The 27,092-nt window shown below is 39.9% G+C and overlaps 3 protein-coding genes across 4 annotated transcripts in view; 1 reads left to right on the forward strand and 2 right to left on the reverse strand.

Annotated features, from left to right (window-relative positions):
- The window catches only part of ZFC3H1 (zinc finger C3H1-type containing), a 55,305-nt gene extending 48,945 nt beyond the window's left edge, over window positions 1-6,360 (forward strand). The window contains exons 28-35 of the mRNA XM_024576172.3: window positions 647-757; window positions 1,036-1,140; window positions 1,273-1,438; window positions 2,606-2,706; window positions 4,178-4,279; window positions 4,911-4,950; window positions 5,205-5,267; window positions 5,397-6,360. Coding sequence (XP_024431940.2) covers window positions 647-757; window positions 1,036-1,140; window positions 1,273-1,438; window positions 2,606-2,706; window positions 4,178-4,279; window positions 4,911-4,950; window positions 5,205-5,267; window positions 5,397-5,510 — 802 coding nt within the window. The 3' untranslated portion in view covers window positions 5,511-6,360. The remainder of the gene's footprint in view (window positions 1-646; window positions 758-1,035; window positions 1,141-1,272; window positions 1,439-2,605; window positions 2,707-4,177; window positions 4,280-4,910; window positions 4,951-5,204; window positions 5,268-5,396) is intronic.
- Window positions 1-27,092, reverse strand: part of TMEM19 (transmembrane protein 19) — a 316,102-nt gene that overhangs the window by 86,854 nt on the left and 202,156 nt on the right. The window lies entirely within an intron of this gene.
- LGR5 (leucine rich repeat containing G protein-coupled receptor 5) overlaps window positions 21,757-27,092 on the reverse strand; it is a 136,413-nt gene continuing 131,077 nt past the window's right edge. For both annotated transcript variants that reach the window (XM_045184756.3, XM_024576288.4), the window contains exons 16-18: window positions 26,035-26,180; window positions 24,452-24,535; window positions 21,757-23,471 (exon numbers count right to left, since the gene is read on the reverse strand). In XM_045184756.3, coding sequence (XP_045040691.2) covers window positions 22,384-23,471; window positions 24,452-24,535; window positions 26,035-26,180 — 1,318 coding nt within the window. In that variant the 3' untranslated portion in view covers window positions 21,757-22,383. The remainder of the gene's footprint in view (window positions 23,472-24,451; window positions 24,536-26,034; window positions 26,181-27,092) is intronic.

Below are 27,092 nucleotides of genomic sequence, written 5' to 3' on the forward strand. Positions count from 1 at the left end.
TATATATTATACACACAAATTCACATATATTGATTGGACTGGGGGGTTCTTGAATTAGTCAAAGTCAAATAGATTTATTTATTAGTTGACTTTTTAGAGCCTTTACTATCTTAACATGTATTATGGCTTTTCAAGAGGGGACTATTTGATCTTAGTTGATCTTGGACCTTTTTTTAACAAGTGCCTTATGGGCCAGTATGTTACAGAATATATGACATCACGTCTAAAATGAATATATGATAATCACATCTGTAATGGTACATGTGTGTTTGTATGGGAGAGAAGACTTTTTTTTTTTACAAGAAAGCACAAATTTTGTTGGAAAATTTTATGTATTTGGTAGTCTCATTTGTTATTTTCTGTTTTTAATTAGGTTTAATTAAATCATTTTTGTGGTTGGTTTAATTTGAGGGATAAACTGAAACATTTATTTTAGGAAAAGAGTTGCTCCTGTGGGTATAAAATAATAAATAATAAATATATGATGCTAGAGATGTAACCAAAGCAGTGTGGTATACATGTAAAAATAAAGTCTTATTACCTTATACAAATATTTCAAGGAAATTTAAGTTGAAAATGAGGATTTTTTTAAAGATTAGTAGTTCATATGTGCATAGGCATAATTTCAAAGTTTTTTTTCCCCCAGGTATCTCTTAAATATCCCAGGACCACTTGACATTCCAGCCCGTTTATGTAAAGGGAATTTTGATGATGAAATGTTTAACCACCAAGTTCCTTATTTGTGGCTGATTTACTGGTGAGACATTATCTGCGGTAGAGAGAAATGTTGCATACTAGACTTACATTTGTTATTTATTATATACTGAATTACACTGTATTAAAAATCAACCTCATGTTAAAGTCATTGAAGCAAAATTGAAGGGATGCTAAGGTTTATACATTATTAAAGGAGAAAGCTCAAAAGAAGGATTCCATTGTAATAATATCTGTAATGTTTAAACTATACTTTGTCATTCCTTTACCTAATAGAATTGAGCTGTAGACATACAATGTTTTCCTTCATTTTTTAAACAGCCTTTGTCATCCTCTTCAATCAAGTATTAAAGAGACAGTGGAGGCATATGAGGCAGCATTAGGGGTGACCATGAGATCTGATATAGTGCAGAAGATTTGGATGGAGTAAGTTTAGTTCCTCTTAATAAGAATGGTATTTGGAATAAGGGGATATGGTGGGTAAAGGGGTGATCGTCTTTCTGAGTGAGAGAATTACTAGCCTAATTATTTTAAATGATAATATTTTTCTTTTGGCAGTTATCTTGTCTTTGCCAATAATAGAGCTGCTGGATCCAGGAACAAAGTCCAAGAATTCAGATTGTTTACTGATTTAGTGAATAGATGTTTGGTTACAGTTCCTGCCCGATATCCCATTCCTTTTAGCAGTGCTGATTACTGGTCCAACTATGAATTTCATAATAGGGTAAGAACTTAAAACTTTTTTTGGTAGATGTTTGCACCAAAGGAAGGACTTAAAAATAACAGGAAAGCTTCTGTTTTATTTCGAGAGCTTTTCCTAGGTTCCCTTTCCTAGCATTTACTATTACCTCTTCTTAATTAAATTTACTGGGTGACGTTGGTTCATGAGATAAAATTCTCACGTGTGCATTTCTGTTCTGCTCTTACTCTTGGCCATATTCACTACTTACCTCTTTCAGTCCTGGGAAGATCCTTTTAAAGTTATGTTAAGATACAATGTACATACTAGTTATGGTATATTTAAGAAAACTTAACATTGAAGCAAAATTGAAGAGATGTTAAGGTTTAATACATGTTAAAGAAAAATGACCAAAAGAAGTAACTCTAATTATAACTAATGTTTTGCTGGAATTTTACTAAGTGAAAAATTCTGTAATTTCACAGTAAATAAGAATGGACTTACCCAGTGTAGCTGCTCTTTTTGGTAAATTTTGTCAAGGAAATTGGTCATAAAAAAACTGAAACCAGATGCTATTTAGAATTTTAACAGTAGAATCTGACTAATGATATATTTATAAGATTATCTTCTTGTAAGCAATGGAAGGTGTTTTTCAAAAAACTTTCCTGACCCCTTTCATTCAGCGCAGTAGGCTAATGTACACTAAACGTTCAAATGTAAACTAAAACATACATGGTTTTTTTTTTGTTTTTTTTTTTTGGTAGGCTGATTTTATTGCGAATCAGGATAACCAATTATTATTCTTTGTACTTCTATGCCATTCTTTATCCCAGGATCTCAAACCAATTTATGGACATTAAGTCATTTACACACGGGCATTCCATGAGCAAGATGTGGCAGGTATTATTAGCCCTATGACTTGCCCAGCTATACAGCAAGTAAAGGTAGACTCAGGAATGAAAACCCAGACTTCTGGCTTCTTGTCAGTGTTCTCAGTCCATGGCTGTCATCACTAGACCGTATTTCCTAATTCATATTTGGAAAATCGCTAATAAAATTAATGGTAGGAACTATAACTCATAGCCTCATGCATTATTATAATTTATACATTCATGTCTTAAAGACCATTTTGGTTTTCTCATTGAAACACATAGATATTTGGATTTCACATCTTGTTGCATTTATTTTTTCCTCTCCCCTCAACGTTTTCAGGTTATTTACTTTTATTTGAGTTGTGTTCCTAAGACCCAGCATTCCAAAACCTTGGAACGGTTTTGCACAATTATGCCAACTAACTCCGGACTTGCACTGAGGTAAGAAAAAATAAATTTCTTTTGGTTATTCAGCCCAATAGTATAGGCTTTCATATAAAATTATTCTTAAGCTTGGTAAGAACAGTCTGTTCTTTCACTACTTCTTCGTTGATACATAAAACTTCTATTGTAGAGTTGTTAAGCAGTGTATAGCCAGCTACTCATGTAAAGGTCAGTATAAAACTCTGGGTCTGTCAGATAACTTTGCAGATTACAAGGGGGCATTATAATTCGGTAAAGTTCATCTGTGTTTCCTAAGCACGTGCCATCTGCTCTTAGCACACCTGTTGAACATCACAAGCATTAAATGTGTTTAACATGGCAAAGGGACATTACTTAGGAGATTTTTAGTGTTACAGAGATAGTAGCCAACTATATCTGTATATATTTTGGTTTTTCTGACTTATTTCCAGGTAGGTCAATTGATCTCAAATATTAGCATGTACCAGGAATCAAATGGAGATTCCTGAACTTGAGCCCTCAAATCACATTGAAAAACATTTACCTAGGGATTTCATACATTCAGTTAAGAGATTTTGAGCATTTCTTTGTAGTTTCTCTTCTCTTATAGAGAAAACCCGTTGCTACCCCCAAGAATTTTGCTTTCTAATTCCAAAGTTACCCTACATACTAATGCTTTGGCTTCTCATTGTGCAGTCTTTCTCACTGCATCAGTTGTGTCTTAAGTTTCTACGTTTGTTTTATGGATTGATTATAAGGTACCTAAAATGTTTATCAAATCTCCCGTTTTGTTTCAAAGTATTTACATTCCACTTACCTTGTATGTGGGAAAGTGGTATAAGAGATTGGAAAACATTTAAAGGCCTAAGGCTTTGACAAAAATAGCCATAGAGTTTTAGAATAAATATTCTTAGAAAGCATGCTAATCTGCAGAAACTAATTACAGAAATTTGTATCATGGAATGTACCTTGATAACACATGTGAAATAGAAAATGTGGCTGTTCTTGACTAGTTTCTGTTAATATGCTAGGCATTCTCCTGGTAGAGCTCCACTTTGTTTTGATACTTATTTCCTTGTCCTTTTTTTCAGAGTAGAGAACTTAATAATTAGTCACTGTACTTATATTTTATCTCAAAAAACATTCATGATTAAATTCTACTTGTTTAATAAGGAGAGAAAAATACCAGGGAAAAATAAGTCATTATTTTAGAAAATTTGGGGGAGAGGACGCATGGAGTATGATTTGGAGAGAATGCCTTAGTATTCTGTAGGACACATGGACCTTATTTTAGTTTGTTGAAGATGGCATGGGTCTTGACCTCTTGCTAATTGGCATGTTTCTGTCTCAGGCTAAATTTTTAAGAGGCATTCTACAAATACTTGCCGAATAGCCTTGATGGATTTAATTGATCAGAGATGGTACCTCATCAGACATTCTGTTCATAGAGTACATTTGGGGTTCCCTACACTTGCAATGCTTTGCTCATATTCCTGAAAATACTTTGCAGGCTACTTCATCACGAATGGGAAGAAAGCAATGTTCAGATTCTGAAACTTCAAGCCAAGATGTTTACATATAATATCCCAACATGCCTGGCCACCTGGAAAATGTAATGCAACAATCATGTACATATTTTTATAGCTATTGCTTTTATTTGTAAGTTTTGCTTCAGACAGGTAAATTTTAAATGCCATCTCTTATTTTGTTTGTTTGTTTGTTTCCTGGACAAATCTTTAAGTTAGATTTGTTTTTGACACTTGTCGAGGTTTTATACTGAGTGAGGGGGAGTATTCATTAACAATTGCTTTTAAAAGCAAAATGGATAGAGTTGTGATTTTTCTTGAAGGAGAACGTTTAGATAACAATACTGTTATCAAACACACAAATCTTAAGACCATCCCTTTTGAAATTCAGGGATTTCTCCCATTTGTAGTGTGATGTTCTCTTTCTTTTAAAGGTGATAGTGCCAGGTATTTTTACTAGTTACTATGATGAGTATTTTTCTTGAACGTTATTTATGTTCAAAACACTGGTCTGCTTTATGCTTGTAAAGTTGATAAAAATTGTTGAATTTTTCTTTTCACTATAGGTTACCCTCCTTGGAAGTTTAGCCTGTTACTTTCAGGAAGTTTTGTACTCAGATTCCCACAGTCAGTATTCTGCCAGTGGTAGTATCTCATTTTGTTCAAAGAAATATAAAATTATTTTCCCTTTTCTATATTCTTTTTTTTTTTTCTTAGAGCCATTGCTGCTGAGATTGTTTTAAAGGGGCAAAGAGAGGTAAGCCATGATTGACTGTCAGATGGGTCACATTTTTTAAGCTACTGTGCCCCTTTTGTTGACTTCCTAATTTAAAAGGAATAAAGCATAGAAGTTAACATTCCAAGAACTTTCTAAATGTTTGGAAACTCCCAAACCCAATGTAACCATTTTGTCTTAAATGTTGTCACATTATGAAGTATCATTCAAATAGTATTATGAAGGTGTTTTTCATCATGTTTCCTGATGGAATTGTGTGTATATCTATCTTATAGGTCCACCGTTTATATCAGAGAGCCTTACAGAAGTTACCTCTTTGTGCATCACTGTGGAAAGATGTAATGCTTTTTATCTTTTATTTTATCTTGAAGTTTTCCTATGAATTTTCTGCATGTGCCATATCCATTGATGTGGTAATGCTCAGAATATAGCTAAGTCTTACTTCTGTGCTTCCCTGTCTTTTACAGCAACTGTTGTTTGAAGCTTCAGAAGGAGGTAAAACAGATAACCTGAGAAAACTAGTTTCCAAGTGCCAAGAGATTGGAGTCAGCCTAAATGAGCTCTTAAATTTAAACAGTTAACAAAACAGAAAGCAAGAATCACTGAACACTGGGTGCACAGTCAGTTCTAAGTCCTTAAAATAATTGCCAAAATTATCTGAATGATCCTTCAAGATTAGGCTGATCCCTGGCTAAGGTCTGTGTAATACAGACAAGCATTACTGATCATATCAAGTCCCCTACAATATCCTACCCTCAAAATCGGAAGCAATGAACATGACCCTCTTCGGCTGGATAAATGAACTTCGTGTTTGGTCTGCCTCTAGGCCCTGCCAGATTCTCATAACATCATGTACGTAAGTATAGTTCCTCAAAGTGACTGACATATATTTAATTTTGCTTTGTTTTTGTTTTTATTTTTTACTTTTCCCCCTTTATGTTTTGCTAGTCCTGATTCACTTGACACTCTGATGCCTGAGAGATTCTTGTTTGGGATTTAATTTCCAGGGCTGAGTTTACAGTAAAAAGCAGGCAGTCCCTTTTAGTTCTTCCTCTTTAAACCTTTTGAGATTCTTCATTTCAGGATTTAAACTTAAGCAGTCCATCTTAAGGAAAGTGTAACTGCCATCCATGGCCACAAGTCTGCTAGTTGCACTTGAATGCTCTGAGAGGGTTGTTTATTGCCCTTTTCACGTTCTGGACTCCTTGCCGAGACTGTTTAACTTGAAGATTAAAGAAACTATTACAAATGCCAGTGCATCAGAACCTAAGAGTGGTCAAATATTATGTGCAATTTTTTTGTAAAGAAATTTTAATTTATAATAAAGTTTAACAGTTTAAAGAACAGTTAATATTTGAACTGCTTTGTATTGAAATACTACTTTGTAGTATTAAAATTGTTTATAAACAAAATATTTTTTTAATATAACTTTTTAAAAAATGTTGCTGTCTTTATTCACTTTTTACACCATGGTGGGAAAGGGCTGAAGTAGGAGATAGGCATATTCACTCTAACTGTACTCAATACTTTCTTATTTTGAACCTGCTTCCCCCCCAAAAAAAAACATTCCAGTGACTTTTTAATTTACAAAAAGATGGGTCTCTTCTGTTTTGAGGACAGTGAACAGATGGGTGGGCACTGCCATTAAATTCCTCGTTCTTAAGACCACTGTTTAGATATCTGCCAAACTAAAATCATTTAGTTTGAATAACTTGCTTAGTGACTTGCTGTCTCATGTTGAATATGAACATGACCAAATTATAAAGGAGACCTTAATTTGTTTTGTTTTTAGTCTATGTTGGGTTGTTTGCACCCAGTCAGAAAAATTGTTAATGACACCCACAGTGTAATCAATCTGGTCCTACTGCTACCGTTGCAGAGCAGCAGCTCCATGAAATACTAGGCAGATTTGAACATCTGTACATTTGTATGATGCTTGTCAAAATTAAACCATGGTGGACGCCCTACTCTGTGCCTACTAGACAGTGCATATTTGGCTAGTAAGAGCTGTTTGGTTATGTTAAGAATGGAACTCATTTGTCTAGTGTCTTTTATTAAACCAAAAAGAGGCTAATTGGTTTTCCTCTAAAACCAGACATTTGGATGGAAGATGGTATTCCCAGAGAGGTATTCCTCCATAGTATACATTCAACTATTTAACCTTGAATGCTTTTCCTGCTGTGTTTGAGAATCATTCTTAGGTGCTTGGAAAAATATTTCTAGTCTCTTTCCCCATAGTGTAACAGTGTTGATGTTAACTGAAATGTCTCAGTAGTTTTTGGGAGACAGTGCTAACTTTTGATTTTTTTTGGGGGGGGGCGCGTATATTCTAAAACTTTCCATTTGTTTTGTTAACATTTCCATCAGCAGCAGCTTTCTCCCCTTTTTGAAAAAATACTTTCATTAGTACATGCAGCTCTAGTTCAGCCGCACAAGCTGTGCACTGTAACAACTCCAGGGTCGCCACTCACATGTACACATTCATGCAGAGCCCCCAGCGTATGTTAACCAGCTGTTTCCTTTTCGGTCAGTTGTCATATTGCTATTTAAAAACATGAAGCCACCTTACATAGAAATTGTATTGCCTTAAAGATACCTCTTAGGTTGCCTTTTCTTCCTGTCATTTTACTTTATGCAGAAAAATAGCAAACGCTGCTTAGGAGTGAGGTTTATGTTTCTGTCTTCCATAGTCAGCTTTACTTGTTTTTTAATGAAATGCTTTCAACAAGTAATAATTAACAATATTAAATAAAACTTGGGGTTAAAGTTGATAGTTACTGTAGTAGTGTGAATGAAATATTTAACATACTGTATGACTAAAGTCTTTCTTTGAGCCGAGAAACAACATATAGTGAGGAAAGATTAATCACTGAGAACTGCAGCCCCTTGGACTCCCCCACTCCAGCCAGGGGGGGAGAAAAAACAGAAAAGAGGCATTTTAGACTGGGGTTTTTATCTCTGATAAAGGAAGATTGTGGTGTATTTTTAGTGTTTTTCTTCATTTTAGAGAACAGCCTAATATTTCTATTTGCTTTTTAACGGCAAGTGGACCTTGTAACATTGTTGTCACTGGATTATCTAAGGCGGTTTGCTTTCAATTAAAGGGCGTATAAACCTACATCATAAAGCAGGCTAGAACCTCCAGGTGCAACATCTAAGAGCTAAAAGCAGACAAGCAAAAGGTGATTAAGACCGACAACAAATGTGGAGGGAATTCATTGAAGATTGTAGTTCAAATATTTATTTTTCAAGGTTGTTGAAGAAGTAGGAACATGTGGCTGTAATACAAAGCAGGGCCAATATTCTCGCTTAAAGCTGTGTCATGTTCACAGATAAGTCATAATTTCCTTGAGTCTGCTTTCATATTTGTGTATTAACATTAGTGTGAGGGAAGAATGGGGAAATACAATCTTAGTGACCTTCCAGGTGTGAGGATTATGCTTCTTAGGACAAATTAACAGTAATTATACAGAGCATTTTGGAACAAGAACTGTTTAAGAAAAGGCAGACTTCCTAGGAACATTTTTGATATTGTTTCTTTTTGTTCATTATTTTCTAGTTTCATAGTCTATATCTTTATAGTTTTCCAAGATGTGGTACTTACTAATGTAGGTGGTAAAGCTGAATTGAAGAAACGTGTTTATTTCTTCTTTGAGGGCGCTATTCCATACACCACCAAAAACTTTCCTCCCTTTTTATAGGTTTTCTTCCGTTGTGTGTTTACTACTTGAGGGCCCGTGGCGGGCCACTAGGAACATGCTGCCCCGCTCTGCCCTATTCCAGTCCCCATCACCACTCACATCACTGCCTCAGTAACGGCTGCGCAGTGCTGCTTGAGTAGTGCTTGACTGACATATCTGCAATAAATGTGAAGAGAGGTTTACAATTTTTTTCCTCCCCGACGTCTTTGAGGTAGATAATAGAAAGCTGTATCTGCCTTTCAAAGATGGTAAAATGGGTGTAGGGTTGTCTCCACTTTTCACTTAGCGGCCTTCTGAAGAAGGATCCACAACACATTTTCAGAGTTCCCACAGTGGACAATCACATGTTTTTTCATTCCAGAATCAATTTGAACTCTCCTAGACACTCTTAATAGAGAGATGAACAAAGAGGGCCCTTAATTGAACAGAACAGCAGAGTACATGCCAGGGAAGCATCTCCACAGGGGCTCCAAATTAGGATTGGAGGTTGGGAACGTCTTACCGGATGAAAGTAAATTACTGCCTAAGACATAAAGTAGGAGGAGGAAAAATTGAGGCCAATAATACTATTGCCACTTACATCTGAATGTTATATAAGAGTTTGTGTATTTAGAAACCTGTAAATTTTTTAAAAAAAATTTCCCCAAAGCTTCTTTGGCTTTGCTATTTCATTCACAACCGATGGTTTGTGAGACATGACAACAGGTAAGACACTCAGAACTCCATAGCAGCTGCGTCTCTCCAGGAGAGAGACCACTTGGGGCACGTGCTTGAAGTCCTCATGAGCAGGACTGAGTAGCGGTCAATCAAATCAGGCCCAGTTTAAAACAGCCTTAATGTGCAGAGTCTGATTGGCATTAGTAGCAATCTGATCGCTGCTGCCGGTTTTCTATTGTCCCCTAACTTCTTGAGTGATGCATGAGTAAAACGCTACTGACAACATTTACTAGCACTACAACGTTTGCAGAGGCCAGTGTCACTCCCAGTCAAGGCTACAAAGTTATATTCCATTACTGCCTTTAAGAGTCATGGCTGTTTTTCTATCTACATAGAAACTGCTTGGAGATGGCTCAGTCTTCAGTGCTATAAACTGATTTTTCCAAATGACACAGTTTAACCCAATACTAGATTTTTTAAAATGTGGAACTCGGTAATGCTAGAAATATATAAAAAGTCAATTGGAGAGCAAAAAAATTTGCATGAGGTTAAAAGTAATGTGTGCTGCCCGTTTTCATCAAGAAAGAAGATTCACAGTATCTGAAGAGAGGCCAATTCGGTCTTTAGCGATGAGACTGGTGAGTGCTGATGGGTCTGGGTTTTTTTCCTCCAATGTAAAAATACAACTTAGTGCATAGAAGATAGTGAATGGACTGTTAAGAATAGGTGAGTCAATAGTATCACAAATAGCATAGAACAAGGAATACTTCTGTGCAAGACTAATACATTTTGGAAGCCACCCAAAAAATAAATGAATATGACTCTTAAAGGGCCATATTCTGTGAACTTCAAAAGCCTAAATCCAGACATCAAAACTGTTTGCACAGCTGTTTTTAAAGAGTATACTGTATTTGTCTTTCAGTTGGTAATTTGTAAGATTCAAGATGGTCAACTCAGTCAAAATCAAAGATGGGTTTACAGTGCTGTTTGGTTTATCAAGCAAATTAAGTCTTGCGAATGCTCTTTACCTAGTGATGTAAGCTCTGAAAGAGAATGATAGCCAACAGCCTGAGGGCGGGGAACCAATTAGAAAGTGATGGAGGTCTGGGAGCTGTTCGCAATAATGGAGATAATCAGGGCATCTGCTGCCAAGACCAAAACAAAACACTCAACTTGGCACATCATGTCAAAAACGAGACTGCCTGTGGGTAGGGTTGGCACTTCCTGCTGGATTCAAATGGAGCTACAAAGAAATAGTTTCAGGGCATAAGAGGAGTGTGAAACTGTGTGAGTAAATGAAAACACATAATCTAAAAGATCTGGATGTTAGGTTTAGCTCCACTAACTAGCTGTGTAACCGTGACATGCCATTTCACTGCTCCTTGTCTGTTTCCACACCCACAAAATACGGAAATATGTGCACTTACAGGTATTGAGAGATTATGTAATAGAAATTATCTTTAGAAGTAAGTAATATTTCTACTCTGGATCATTTTCCAAAATTTTGAAGGTAAAGAGATGCTACAAAGTGGTGTTTGCTTTTTCTGGACGAAATCTCATTTACCATCATGTGGAGCATATGATCCTACCGGTCCTCAGGCATGAGTTCCTGTCTCTTGAGAAACACAACAGAGAGCACTGCCATCTAAATTCAGTGTGTCATTCCTGGTATTACTGCCCAGAAACAGGTGAAACTACGTGTCAGCAGATGGTCTTAACTTTAAGTCAAATGGGGTCAGTGTGAAGATTTTACTGTAATGAGGCCCAAGCTGGTGGAAGCGCTGGTCCTAGTGGAGGAAAGAGAAATCACAGAATGCAGAGCAGAGGATAATTGGCGGTATTCACTTTGACAGATTAATGAGGTACTCATAAAAGCAATGTGATCTAGTTGAGGGGGTGGGTGGGCAAGAAGAGTTATGAGTCAAAAAAGCCAAGAGTAAAATTCAGGGCTTTCAGTATGTTGCAAACAAGCCTTCTGTGTTAAGACTGACAGACATAGCAGTGGCTTAAACAAGACAAAATTCTCTCAAGTAAAAATCCAAGTAGATGGACCAGGGCTAACTGGTATAGAACTCCATGGTGACAAGAGACCTAGGAACCACCTGTCTTGTTGCTCTGACCTGTGTGACCTCGAGAGTGCTGCCAGGGCCCAGCTGAAGAAGTAGGGACGAAATTAAGCCCACGATCTGCCTATCAGGCAACCTGGGGCACTGGTCGAGTTAGCCTGGAGGCAGGGTGGGAGGAGGGCTTTTAAAAATTCACACAAAGGGTTTGCCTGGACCCCAAGGGTTATGGGGAGGGGGAGCCTTCTAAGTTGCACAGCAGCTCTGTGGGTGGTCCTGACGATTCAAGATGGCTTTTCCAGTCCCAACCCTTTTGTTTCCATTCCTTTTAGCAGGAAAGAAAAACAAGGACAATTTCACTTAAAAGTACTTCCAACAAGCTAAACATCTCCACATCTGTTTTTGTCCCATTGCTCAGAACATAGACACTTGGCTACTGCAAAGTGGCCAATGGGAAATGTATTTTGGGTGGCAATGTGGGCAGCAAAAATTTAAGAATGAAGGACAGAATACATATTTATGAACAGCAAAACACCACCACACCACCATCAAATAGAGTACACAACATTGGGTGAGGTTAGTAGCTTGCTCCTAGCTTGTTCTAATCCCCCCAAAACTTTTTAATGGTGAACCATGAAAATCTTCCACATATCAGCAGGCCTTTGGGTTGTGAAATAACTTTCCATCACTTTGATGCCATTTCCCTTAGGAATAAGATTGCATCCTGCTTCAGGTGATGCCACCTCCTTAATCAGCCCTGTGCATCTTTATTCAGTGTCTCAATGAACCAGGCATGTAGGCGAGTAACCAACCCAACCCACTTTACATCCCATCGTCCATAAACTATTGGAAACAGTTGTGCGGACTGTCGTCCCTCTCCACTGAATTTTGGCTGGAATAGATACCTTCAGTCACGTGTGAAAAATATTTACACTTTATTCCTCATTACAAAGGTATTCAGAAGAAAAACAATATTCTAGTGATCATAGCAGACAAAATCAGATACTCAGTCTTTTTCTAACTGTAACAAAGCAACATACCAAGAATTCTTATTGTTCTACTGGGAAGTAAAGTTGTGTTAATCAGAAATAATGACATTTGGCCTACTTTAGATCAAAGGCCTCCGCCATAACCCAGAGGGCCAATTCTGCTTGTTAAGACAAAAGCCTTGGGTAAAAACTACAATGTTGTTTTCTTCTCTTTTTGTGGGCCACAACCTTATTATTGCTTCCAATAAACCTCTCAGTGGTTACCAAGTTTTAACCAAAATGCCAAACAAGATCTTTTTCTACTACGGAATGGAGATTTAAAATTTGAGCAGTTAATCAGATAAATATCAGACACAGCTGCAAATCCCTTCAATGAATGAAAGCTTTCCTGTAATTAATATATCTCTCTGCCCCATTTTACTCTTGATTTTTACAGTAAATTGGAAAGAGAACGATGTTGATGGATGCAGAATACTGTGGGTATTGTATTAACACCATTGTATAGATGAGCACTCTGAAGAAGGGATGTGAACAAGCTTGCTCTAGGTCACACAACTGTTAAGGGTTAGAGCTGGGATTTGAACCTAGGCCACCTGGCCACCGAATCTGAATGTTCAACCCCTGTGTTATATTCCTCCTCAAAGTAACCACTCAATGCATGTTTACTAAACAATTGAATTAATCTACATGTGTGCTACACAAACTCTTTGTAGACAAATGTAAACAAAGAATGGAGACGTCTACAGATTCTATAAATATTTCTCCTAGTCAGTGCTTCAGCCAAGATTTCCACTCATTTTTCTTTAACTTGGAATAAATGTTCTCCATGACTCTGCTTTTCTCTGCACTCAGGATTGCTACCTTTCATTTCCCTTTGGTCTCCTGCTCTCCGTTGCCCGAGGGGTGAGAGCTCAATTCCCCTTTCCCGTGGTTTGTTAAAAGGCACACTGCTGGGCTCCACCTCCGGAGTTTTGGGTCAGTAGGTCTGGAGTGAAGCCCGAGCATCACTCGTGGAGTTGCTCAAAGAAATGCCTCTGAGACCCAGCTTCACTATTTACTGGGTACGTGCTCACACCTTTGATCAAAATTCTGTGCTGCAGCTTTCTCAATCTGCAAAGTGGGGACCATGACAGGACCCATCCCATAGGCTTGCCTCCTAATTAAATGCGCTACTGCACACGGAAGCCCTGATATGCCTGGACTAATCAAGTCTCCAATAAAAGGTTAACTCTTACAGTGAGCTGCATTTTCCAAACACGGAACTACTTAAAATATATTTAATGATAAATTAATAGCTATTAGCAATAAAACATTCCTCGTTCCTAGTACTTCCTTTTCAATAGAGGGAAGCTCCATTACTGTCACTATCCTGTCCTCTTGGCCCGCTCAGTGACTTCTCCCAGGGCAGTAGGAATGATAGATCTTGCTGTTTTTTAAATCCTCAACTGGAGGACATTTCCCCCCACTGCTTTTAGAGAGAGAGGAAGGAAGAGAGGGGGAGAGAGAGAGAGACATCGATGTGAGAGAGCAGCATCAGTCAGTCACCTCCCCTGCGGTCCTGGACTGGGGGTTTAGGTATATGCCCTGACAGGGAATTGAACCCACAACGTTTTGGTTACAAGACAACACTCCAACCAACTGAGCCACACCGGCCAGGGTAGAATGATAGATCTTACAAGTTTGGGAGAGGTCTGTGGCCTGTTTGGGTAACCCCTGTTCTCTTTTTAAAAAATTTGCAACTAGGAACCATCGATTCTCCGCTCCATGGAGTAACTGTATGGGGCCTGGCCCCTGTGTGGCAAGGCTGTGGTCGTCTAACGCTGCCTATGTCTTGGAAAAGAAGAGGGCGAACTCTGCAAAGTGTACCTGCTGAGCTATTTAAGCCACAATCTGCAATAATAAGTTTATTATTAGAAAATGTGACAGGTTGATCACATCTGCCTTATTTTTTTTTTCTCACTTTAGAACTGAGGCCAAGAGAAAGGGTGCTGGTTATTGGAACCTTGAAATCCAATATGAGGTTTGAGGCTTCAGCAATGTAGTATTTTGACCTTGGCAGATTACTGAGGTTTATGGAGGCCTTGTCCACGGATGAATGTATGTTTTTATACAGACTGCACTGATATTAAGCAAGGCTGTGGCATTTGAAAGCTAAGAAAAGACCAGGTCTTTTGGAAAACATGGCATCACAGAACCTTCTGGAGATGAAATCTCCTGTACCCAGTGGTCCCAGGAAGGTATCTCCAGAGCACTGTGATTGCTGTGTGTGTGAGGTGAGGTGCGGGCTTTGTGAAGGTGGGACTGGAACTGCCTACCCAGCTGCTACCCTCCCCTGAGGCGACAGCCATTTCAGTTGCTCACAGCCCAACTGCTTCAGCCTGCAGGATTGAGTTTAAAGAAGAAAACGTTGTAAAGGGTCTGGGGAGAAATCACATTCCCCCTACCCCCTGGGGTTTCCTTCGTGTGGGGCAGCTCCATTATAGTAAAGCCTGCAGCATTCCGTCCTCTCACGGACTTTCCCTGTGGGGAGAATGAGCAACATATCTTCATACCTTCACTTTATAAGGAATCAGTCGTCTTACCTCTATCGGTGCCCCCAAGAAGGTTAACATTTGGTGCGGTCCCCCCTGCTGTTACTTCATGACAACACACACCTAGAAGGAGAGGTCTGTGGTAGTCCGATGTAATTATGTAATATAACTAGCCCAGAAGGAACCGTCATCAATGGAGGAGAAGATGGTGACGTGCGGAGGGGTTGGCAGTGCACTGTTGTATTTCCTCATGTTCCGGTGGAGCCTGGGGGAAGGAGGGGAAAAAGGATCGCACTTAGGTGCTTAGGAGACACAGTAGAGCTGAGTTTAAAAACATTTTGGCCTTGGCCAGTGTGGCTTGGTTCATCGGGGAATCTTCCCATGCACTGAAAGTTCTTGGGTTCAGTTCCCAGTCAGGGCACATACCTAGGTTTCAGGTTCAGTCCTCCAGTTGGGGCTTGTATGGGAGGCAACCAATTGATGTCTGTCTGTCTCTCTCTGACAGAAATTCTTTTCCTTCTAGAGTTGGAGTGGAAGCTACAGAAAAAGACAAGACAATAGTAATAAGTGAGGGTCCTACAGTGAAATCTTGGGGAGGTGGGGTCCCTTTGAGGGGAAAACAAGCTGAAGTCATGAGTAATACTAAGTTAAAAATAAAAACACAAACAATGAGTTAGAGCAAAGTGACAGGACAGAGACGGTAGCAATAGAAGTGGTTGAAGAGAAAAAAGAAACCCCCAAACTGGGTCACTTTAGGGGCAAGAGATCCATAAATTGAAGGGGTATCAAGAATGCTCCATTCCTAGAGCTCGGCTGCAGGCTTCCAGTTCTCCAACACCATGCGGAGGTCCTGAGTGAGGTCAGTGCCACTGTCCCTGTGTTCCCCTGGGACTCTTGTTTTCCTATTGCCACAAGTGTCGTCCTAATTGTTCTTCACGCTCCTTCATTACATATTATCAAGGAAGCCTAACTAACCACAGACACTGTATATGTCATCTCTGTATTCTAATATGTACAGCCTAGGACTGAAAATAGTGGGAAGGAAGAAGAAAGACAAAAAGTGAGTGAAAGACAGATATATAAGGATTTGAAAGTGCTAGACAGAAAAATTGACAAATGGAGTGTCAACTTGGCTACCTATCCACGCTTTTTTGGCTGGCATATTCTGTGACTTTGTGCTGTGACTCTGGCTTCCTCGGCCTTTGCCTGCCCTTCTCACTACCTGGAGAGAGATAGCAGGAAGAACGGCCTTTAACCTGCTATTGAGACAGGCTAGTAAGCCAGGACAAGTGGAGTAGGGAAACTGAGGTAAATGGCCAAGAAGCCTACAGCCATCTAGTAAGTCACAAAATCCTACCTTCCCTAACCAAGGACACTTAATGGTCAGTGGTTTATGGCCCTGGCTGAGTACTCAGTTGGTTACAGTGTCATCCTGATACATCCAGGTTGTGGGCTTGATCCCATGTCAAGGCACATACAGGAACCAGCCAATGAACGTATAAATAAGTCGAACAACAAATCAATGTTTCTCTGCCCCCCGCCTTTCTCTAAAATCAATCAATAATTTTTTTTAAAGAGTAAATGGATTATACTTCTCCCGAACTAGAGGGTCATTAGCTTAAATCCTCCTACTCAGGGAGATAGATAGCAGAAATCCTATTAGTGCCATTTGTGGCAGCCACATCCCAGGACAGGTGAAATCAGGGGAATAAATCTCATTTTGGTGCATCAGCATAAAGCTGATGGCTATTTTTTGAGATCCTCCCCTAAGACCTCCCCTACACGTTCACTCTTTAAAACCCTGAAGATGAAGGCCCCTGTATGGGCCTTCCCTCTTGGGAGCACTCCTGCACCTCTCCTTTTCCACTTCTTCCCCCCAGGGGCATTACCTTTGCCTTTCTCCTAAGCTCCAAGGGCTCTTCTTTTGCTTCTGGAACTTGTTTCCTGAGCCTATGCAGCCCACCTGGCTGACTTCTACTACCTCTGTAACTTTCTAAATAAACTTCCTCTTCAATTTGAGTTCTTGGCCTTGAGTTCTTTCTTTGTGGAACTCAAGAACCAAGGTCCAGTTTCAAAGCCAACATGGCAGGTAACCTTGGAGAGTTGCTATTGTTTCCTCAGTAGCTTTAGGGAAGAATCAGAGGCGCGAAAGAGCTGAAGGCTCTATGAAGGGGATTTAAGGCCCAAGTCTTTATCCTTCATCGTCACTGAATGGACTAACTGAATGCCCATCACTCATGACACAGCTACATGCCCTAAGTTTCAGGATGCTCATTTAAGATTTTACTGCCTTCCCCAGCAATTTACTAAATCTCTAAGATTTCTTCTGCAATTCTGACACAAACTCCAATGTGTGGGTCTCCCACCACCTGTTCAGATACCATCTACAAGTTCCAGATTGTCACCTGTGCATCTGACAAACAGGCTGTAGACAGGGCATTCCAAAGACTCCCTCCTTGGGTTCAATTAGTTTCCTAGAGTGGCTCACAGAACCCAGAGAAGCATTTTACTTACCAGGTAACCGGTTTATTATAAAAGGATATAACTCAGGAACACCAGATGGAAGAGATGTGTAGGGTAAAGTGTGGGGAAGGACAGGGAGCTTCAATGTCCTGTCCAGGGGCACCACTCTCCCCACATCTCCACATGTTCACCAACTGGGAAGCTCTCTGAATTCTGTCCTTTAGTTTTTTGCATAGGCTTATTACATAGGCCTATGTAAATGATTAAATCACTGGCCGTTGGTGCTTAAACACAATCTCCAGCTCCTCTCCCCTTCTTGGAGGTTGGTGGTAAGGTGGGATTGGTAGGGGAGGGAGTGAGACTGAAAGTTCCACCCCTCTAATCACAGGGTTGGTTTCCCTGGCAATCCTTAGGTGACCTAGGGATTCCTAAAATTCACCTCATTAACATAACAAGAGACACCTTCCTGGTTCTCATCGCTTGGGAAATTTGAAAGGTTTTATTTATTTATTTATTTATTTAATTTATTATTTTAATCTTCACCTTAGAACATTTTTTCATTGCTTTTGGGTTGGGGCGGAGTGGGGAAGAGAGAAACTGCAAGGTGAGAGACATCGATTGGCTGTCTTTTCATATGCGCCCCCCCCCCCCCACTCCGGGCGGGAATGATACCCACAACCTGGGTCTGTGCCCTGACCTGGAATCAAACCCTTGACCTTTCAGTCCGTGGGATGATGCTCTAACCAACTGAGCCACACCGGCCAGGGTGGGAAATTCAAAGGGTTTTAGAAGTTCTGTGCCATGAATGGGGACCAAAACAAAATATATTTCTTACTATAGGTGTTTTCAGTTATTTTTTTGGTGGGGTATTATTTCCCTATCCCATATCACAGGCTTCACTGTCCTCATGGAGCAGCATGTTTTTAATGTTCCACTTAAAATGTAGTGGCCAGAATAGGAAGTCACGTCCTAATGGGACTAGAGTTGGAAAACCCATATTCCACAATGCTTCCCAGCTCATCACGTCTGTTTTCCACCAGTTTCTGAATCCAGGCGAAAGCTTTGTTATAATCTTATCCAACTGGCTACAAGGGTCAGACAAGTTAGAACTTGTGTTTGAGACGAATGAGTCAGTGTGGAATCTGAGTTCAACATCTTCAGAAATGTTCACAAAAAGGACATTGAAACACAATGTGGTCACAGCCCCTGACCACCTCACTTACAAGGAAACGCTACCTAACCTGACTGTACTTTAGGGCCTCTGTTGCCTAAGAGAGAAGGTTGTTGCTGTTTAGTGGTTTGGAGGGAGATGGCCTCTTTTACTGGCGTAGTCGAACTGTAAAACCAAATTTCCGAATTCTGAAGAGCATGAATGGGCTAGAACGAGCACAGTGAGCCCCGTCTAAGATAAAAGGCCCTGCACTATATGTAAGGATAAGAAGAACAAAAAAGCAGGACACTGTAATTTGTTCAGGTGTCAGAGCTTTTCTGGTTCTAAATGAACAGGGTATTGCTAATTTTACTACCTTTTATTACATGTTTTTCTATTTTTGGCCAAAACAAAAGGAAAAGATGGTTCCTACTTTGTATGAAAATGGTTTTCTCCAGTAACATTCGTGAGAAAAAAAGGTGTAGTAACAGCCACTTAATATATTTTTGTATTAAAATGCCATTCAAAACAGTTTGTTGTAGGTAGGTGACTAAAAATGATGAGTTTTATTGGTGTAACTGGTCGAATGCTAAAGCAAAGGTAACTTCCTTTTGAACAAGACCTTAGAGAGAGCTTTCTTGACCCTAAAGTAACGTGCCTATCACTGCCGTGCTATTCGGTTTCATTTTCTTCGTGTGTCTTTCAGATAGTTCCTTGTTTATATTGATATCTGCTTATCGTTTCTCATCTGCTGGAATGCAAGCTCCAGACCTTGTCTTGTTACTCTGTGGGCATAGAGTAACTGCACATAGTAGGCACACCGCATGCACTGACTGAATTCACTATTGAGAGCGTAAAAACCTGTTCACTGCTTGCTCTAGGCTAGCCCACCAGTTTATGTTCTTTTGTTTTTCACTTTTGCTGTTCTTTAGTCTGCTCAGTGTTTATGGTATGTCTTTTCTCCTTCTCACTATAGGCTGATTTATCTGTGGACGTCACTGCAGTCATTCTGATTGACTGTATTATAGTGCAGAGCATTTAGTAGACACTTAGTAGAGCAGTGTTTTGTGTGAGGTGTATTATAACTAGATTCTGCTAATAAAGTAAAAGAGTTGGGGGATTTTTAAATAAATAAATTTGAGTGGATTTGGTTTTTCCCCTTCAAAAAATTACGTCACTGACTTGCCTTTTCTAGAGTGGGAGAGAAGGGGCTGGGCTTCTAGGACTTGTTCCTAACTCTGGGCACCCAAAAGCAAGCAGGGTGAGAGGAAAAAGTGAAATCCATTGCTCTGGAGGCAACTTTTGTATCGGCTGCCTGGGCTGAGAGGAGTTATCAGAGGAGTGACACTGGGTTATAGTCCCCCTTTCAGCTGGAGACAGACAAAGTGTGCACTGGAGGGTAGGACTCCATGGGACAGTGCCTGCTAACTAGGTTAGGGTGAAGCCAGTGTTTGTATCTGATGGATGGGTGGGAGACTCAGGGCTGGGTACCCTGAAGGCCCTCAGTAAATATGGCTTGATCTTACTAATAATGCTGGGCCTCCAACAGTACTTGATGGTTTCATTTTATAAGCTGTAAGGGGAGATCAGGAATCACCGTTGAAGCTGGGAGGGTCTGGCCCAAGATGTTTAGAAAAGTCATTTCATATCTAACGTTTTGGGAGCAGAAACTGAAGGAGAACAGTGTGTTTCTTTGTGTCCTGGGAATTGCATGTCCTTATGTTTTGACCTTGACATAGTCATGTAATATGTTTTTTTTAATTTTTATTGAATTTATTGGGGGAGACATTGGTCAATAAAATTACATAAGTTTAAAGTGTACAATCCTGTAATACATCATCTGTAGTAATATGCTTTTTTTTTTTATTTTGAGAGTAGTTTATTAAAGCTGGGGACAGTGAAACAAAGGAAGGACTTAGTATAGAAGAAGCAACAGGAGAGCCTAGGCGGGGCTGCCTTAGCTCACTGGGAGGTCAGAGAAAAAAAGCAATGTTTTCTTTAGAGGGAAAAATTATAGAAAAGTCATGTTCATATTGAATAATTTTAAGATTGATTTGTTATGGCTATGAAGTCCAAACTATCACTGGGGACAATAAACTTCATCAAATCATTCGTCATGACAAAATGGCTTATCAATCCCAGTTAAAACAGTCTAGGATATGCTAAAGATATTTTGTTTTGTTCTTGTGAAAGATTTACTCTTAAGGTAAGTGCAAACTATCTAACACAGTAAAGTGTAAACACTTAGATAGAAAATGTACCTACACATCGAAAAGCAAAAACACTCAGGAGACCATATATTTGCCTATGGGCTTAATAAAATATTTAAAAATATTTTGTTTTATAGTCACACATTTTAATACAAATTTCTTTATTTTGCATCCAATAGAAAAGCACGTTTGGAATCTATTTACAACACTATACATTTGCATATATTATATACAGTTAATGAATTTAATGAAGATGGGCAGGGAAACAATATATATGGAAGAACACGCCACTGTACATGGTTTATTATCATGGTCCTCTGTGTTACTGAATCTTTACTGTAGTAATAAATACAGTTCTATATTTACACATCTTATAAAACATCTCATAAATGCATTTTTTCAATTCCAAGTTAAAACATCTGATCAAAATAAACATGCTTATATAAAAATAAATCTACCTAACAGTCTTTTGGTTTGGGTGTATTGAAGCTAATATAGTATAATAAAGTTATGAATTAATCCTTTGACCTTTAGTACTTAATAATTTTACCTCTTAAAATACCTAACACATGTATTAAATATGAAATAAGCAGAGAAGTCGTGTTCCTGATGTCAAATGGGCGGATCAAAGACAACACAGCTAAAACCAAGCGAAGTAAACAGGGTAATGTGTTATGACGTCTCTGCTGAGTCCAGAGTGGTTTCCGACATCATTGCCAGGGCTACGAGAGAGAGATGTGTGAGATGTTATGTCGGTGGATTTAGTTTATGTCATGTCTGCACTTGATCATTACCTTAAGATGTATATCAGTTTGAATCAACCGATAAAACCTCCTGCAAAAAATGTGCACTCACCCAGGAGAAAGAAAAAAAAAATCCCAGGTTGCTCACCATCTTTACTGATGTGTCCATTGCTGGCAATGGAATTTTCTTCTGAGTTTTGGGCACCAGGGAGTTAAAAATGAGTTCGACAAGAAAACCTCACCTGTAGGGGGCTGCCTTCATGGCAATTTAGAATTTAAGTTCATTTTCCTTTTCAAATATTTGTAATTAAAACTGTAAGCAGTTTTATTCAACTGAAGATGGATCCATCTAGTGCAGGTAAATAAAACCCGGCATTTCCAAAAATGCTGTGAATATGGGTGAATTAATAATGCCTTGTATTAGCCGTTCCCGGGGGGTTAGGATGGTCCTTACTGAGGAAAGGCCAAGCAGGACTAAAACATCTCCATGTGGCCATGAAAATGAAATCCTATCGGCCACAACCTTCACTTGGTACTGTGGGCCATTTAAAACCCTTATTGTCCTAATACCTCCAACCACCTTTTAAAGGGTTTGGGGGTTTAAAACCTCTTTTGTGAGCAAGGATCCACCCCCTCTCCCCATTAGATTGGTGAGTTTTAAAAGAATTCGATTGAAATCACAGAGAACCTGTTTTGAACATTTCAACCTGCTTTAAAAAGAAATTCTGGGCTTGCCTAAATAGTGTGTCTGATCTATGTCCTTGCTACAAATTGTCCAAGCAGCAGTTAGACTCGTTTCTCACTCTCCAGTCTCAATACGCTTTCTTACACTACGAGATTTAAAACAAAATCAAGTTTCAACTCCGCTCCGTTTAGTTACTGTTCTGATATACTCAATCTCACATTTCGGGGTTTTCAATTTTTGAAAACTTTCTCACACACATTAATTAGAGACATGGGACAAATGCCACAGATGAAAGATGACAGCTTTCGGTCACTGGATAAGCAGATGGTGACCTGGCATTGGGAGGCAGGTCGTAGGCTATGCTGGCACTGGTGTATGTCACCAAGGCTTGGGTTGAGTCACAGGACTGTTTCTCTACATCATCCGAGTTAATAGACATCAGGCTTGAGTGTTTCGATCTTGTCCAGAAGTGGGCTTGCTTTCCCAGGCTCCCCAAGTCCTCCTTAAAATGAGGATTGAAGAGGATGTAGAGAAGAGGATTGAGACAGGCAGGAAGTGGTCCAATCACCAGGAGGATAAACTTAATGACTTCAGGACTGATGAACGCAAGGTTCAGTAAAGAAGAGAAGGACAAGAAAGCCACGGGGCAGTAAAGAATACAGTTGGTGAACAGCAGGAGCGCAATGTGCTTCACCATAGAACAGTCCCAAATATTCTCCAGGTCCCCCTTTTCCAAGTTGCAGTAGAGCTTGGTGTAGGCGATGGTCATCACGAGGAAGCAAAGGGAGTTGAGCAGGACGAGAGCGACCATGTAGCCGGTGGTGCTGGGCTCCCCGAAGGGCAGCGGCAGGCAGAGCGGCGAGGCGCTGTACTCGCTGCCGCCCAGCAGGGGCACCGTAGCGATAGCCAGGGCCAGCACGGCGCAGAGCAAAATGACTGCTTTCAGACTGGAGAAAGGAGTTTTCGTTTCAAATTTTGCAGAGCATTTCACCGAGAACCCACGCTCCAGCGCTGCCAGAGTCAGCAGGAAAACAGATGATTCCGAAGCGAAAATGGACAAAAATCCGACGACTTGGCAACCTACCCCCTGCTCCCACCGCGCACCGTGCCTTGCAAAGCTGCCAAAAGTGAACGCGTCCACGCCAGCCAGCACAGCACTGGAGACCCCCATGAGCATGTTCGCCGCTGCTATTAACCCAATGAGCAGTTTGATGGAGGAAATGTACAGAGGGGCTCGGAACACTGTTGACGTCACCAAGGCGTTACAAGTAAGGGCCAACACTGCAATGGTCCACACCCCAATTCTGATCAGCCAGCTACCGAACAGGTATTCGCAGAGTTTGAAGGGGCCTAGAAGTCCAAGGAAGAAAAAGACTGAGTATCACACTAGGGCTTACGACTTTTGCCAAATTATCTCATTGTTTCTCTTATTGGGCCACCAAGTGATAGTGGCAGGTAATAGCCACAGAGACACACAGTTTCCTTGCGGCACACTCCACTTTCTTCACCCACTGTCATTACTGCCTTCTGTGGCAATGATGACGTTAGCACACCCAGGGGCTCCTGTTTTCAAGCTATGCACAGAGACCTGGAGATGGGGAATTTAAATCACTCAGTTAAGGGTCCCCAAATACAGCAGTGGTGGAGCCAGGTAAAGAGACCCAGGTCTCCTGGGCTTTTCATTATGGTTTTTTTTTTTTTTTTCTTTCGGAGTGCTTCAAGAAGATTCTGTAAGCAAAGGAGGAGAATCCTAGGCAAATACTCCATAACATTAGAAGAGGATGTATGGATAGTATGAAGGCGTTTCTGGAAAATCTTGCCTTAGGTTTAGAATGGCATTGGATGTTTGAGAGCAAGAGACATTCTAATTGTTGAAAATAAAATATTAACACTCCCAGCTGTGTTTTTTTTTTTTTCCAACTGGCCCTTCCTGTTTCTGGAAATGGGACAATTTATGAAGTCCATATATACAGATATTTTTTACTTATATGTAGAAACTATTATTTGCTTTAACCAAATAGCTATTTAGGGAAGAAATCACTTAAAAAAATCAGTGATTACAGGAAGCAAGACTGTTGCTTAGTAGTTCAGGCCAAATTGCTAATATCATTTTAAAAATTACACGTGCTTCCAGCCATAGTTTCCATTAACCTGAATCAAAGGCCATGCAAGGGAATGAACGCTTGTATTTTAAAGGTCCCCATGGGGCAGGACATTGAGTAGCTGCAAAGGGAGCACAGATTTGGCTTTGAGGTGCAGCCACATGGCATTGATGGCCTCAGAGGTGATGGTGGGGATTGCTGCTGAGGCCATTCTGGCGTCGTTCTCACCTGGGGAAGGGGAGCACTGCACTGAGTGAAGGGCTTTCAGGTCTTCCTCAAAGTCAAGCAGGAGATCTTCAAGATCACGCTCATCTGCAGGAATGAGAAGTCCTGGAATGATTAGTTCTGCCTCTCTTTTCAGGGGACCGGGTACCAGAGAGGACGGTCCTAGATTGCTCGTACACAAGGGTTCCAAAGGTAATGGAAAGTCAGACATCCAGCTCTGTCCTGGGCTCTGGCTTTCTTGCAAGTCTGCTATATGGTTGCCTTTGGGTGTTTTACTCAGGCTACCTTATGATATATCCAGCAAAGCTGGGGGTGAGGGAAAATAACCTTGGACTCCAGGTCCTAACATCTAAGCTCTCTCATTCTGTTCTTGTCCCTTGGAGCTCACAATGGCCCCATATGGCACTGACCTAAATTAGAGAAAGGCCGTGGGCCTCTCCAGTGCAAGAAGAACCTTTTTACCCTATTTTCCAACACTTGGAGAGCTACGGTGAAGTGTTCTGGGCTGCATTCTCTGACGGTGCTTGGTCTAGGTATGCATGAAACAGGAGTTGTGCGATCCAGCATACTTTTCAAAGATGCTGATTTAATTATGGGGTAGGGCATGAGTACTTTTTTAAAGCTTCCATGTGATTCCAATAGGTGGCCCAAGGCTGAGCATCACTGTTCTTGAAAATGAACTCCAGGAAAATCCTTGTGTCGCTTGTTCATTGTGTACCTCTAGGGCCTAGGACACTGCCTGCCACATAGTAGGCACTCTAATTGTTTTACTTTATTTTTTTAAGAGCAAAAAGCTAAAGCAACAAAAAGTGCAAGACACATGCTGTGGCCTAAAACAAAAAAGCCAAGGGCCAAAATATCAGCTTCTTAAACTGACGTGTACGTAGGAAGAAATGTGAAGGTTACGTGCAGAGAGACTGAGTCATACTTGCTTGGGAATCAACGGATCATTAAGGCCCAAAGGAATAAAAGCCAGTCTGTGCGAACATGCAAAGTTGGCAGGAGAAGGAAAATCAAGGCTGCCCAGAGGGCCTCCTCATGACCACAGATGTGGTCTGAGGTATGTTGGGGCCTATTTAAGTAAGGTCTTACTTCAAAGAAAGCCAAGTGCTTTACAGACATTATCTCATTTCACCTTCCTGACAGATACCCCTGTGGGGGGTAGGAGGGGAGCATGTTTTGGAATTAGTCAGATAAGAGTTGGATTCTTAAGCCCTTCTGCCGAAATGTGGAGGCATCCAAAATGCCTATATCCTGCACATAAGAATGAAAACGGATTCTGTCTTCTGGAGAAAAGAGCCCAGACGCATGTTTGAAGAAAGTGTCCACAGAGAGAAGGCCCTTTTAAAAGTTTATGGAAATATCGATATCATTATTAATAATACATGCTAAGGGAGATCCAATAAATATAAGAAAGTTTTAGAATGAATGCACAAGGAGCTTTCTCTCTCCCTGGGAGTCTTTAAAAGGTGGCATGGATTCCCAGCATGGATCCCCAGGGAAGTGTCTGGAGGTCAGGTGATCTGTTTGATGACTTTTCAAGACCCTTCCAGACACAATTTCATCGCCAGGACAGTTGGTCTTACCTTGAACTTGAAACATTCCAGCATCTTTCTTATGAAGATCATCTGTAGTGCTGTTGTCACCTTTATTCCATTGGTTAGAAATTTTATAGACATTCTCACACACTCCAAATGCACAGCACTGGTAAGCATAAGGCATTTCTATAACCCTTTAAATGAACAAAACCAAAGAAGAAGACATGCACTTAAGAAGAAAGTTGTTAAATACGGTGTTCATCTGCTTTCACTCATTAATTCTACTTTTGGATTTCAGCCTCAATAAATAAAATATTAACGATGTGCATAAAGATGTTTTTATTACAATGCTATTTATAACAATGGAATTATTAAAAATTATTGCTCTGAAATGTTAATGATTGCTGAGGTTGAGTGATGGGTATATTTTTCTCTACTTTTATGTTTGAAATTTTCCACAATATAACAGTTAAAAAATGACTGCTAGGAAAATTGTAGCATCATTAAAAAGTGCTTATGGTATAACAAGATGTTAAGTGATGAAAACATAAAAGCTCATATACGTACTATGATTCTAACAATTAAAAATACACTGGAGCCCTGGTTGATGTGGCTCAGTGGATTAAGTGCTGGCCTGTGAACCAAGGGGTCGCTGGTTCGATTCCCAGTCAGGGCACAGGCCTGGGTTGAGGGCCAGGTCCCTGGGTGGAGGTGTGTGAGAGGTAGCTGGTTGATATTTCTCTCACACATCAATATTTCTCTCCCTCTCTTGTACCCTCCCTTGCCATCTCTCTAAAAATAAATAAATAAAATCTTTAAAAAAATGTTGGAAACAAAGTCTGGAAGGAAATAGCATAAAAAGTTGTTTAAGGGTATTTTTAGATTTTTTTCCCCCTCTTCTACTTACCCTCTTTTGGGGTTATGGTTTTGCAAGTACATAAAGAGTACTTTGATTAAAAAGAATACATGTATATATAATCTTTCAAGGGATGTCTATTGATAATAACCATAACAGATTTTAAAGAGCATTACTTCCTCAAGCAAATATTAATTTAGTACATTTTATTAGAATATATACACAAGCTGGATGAGTTAAAAATATAAAC

Source organism: Desmodus rotundus, chromosome 3 (genome assembly GCF_022682495.2).
Source record: "Desmodus rotundus isolate HL8 chromosome 3, HLdesRot8A.1, whole genome shotgun sequence".
In the NCBI taxonomy this organism is placed as follows: Eukaryota; Metazoa; Chordata; class Mammalia; order Chiroptera; family Phyllostomidae; genus Desmodus; species Desmodus rotundus.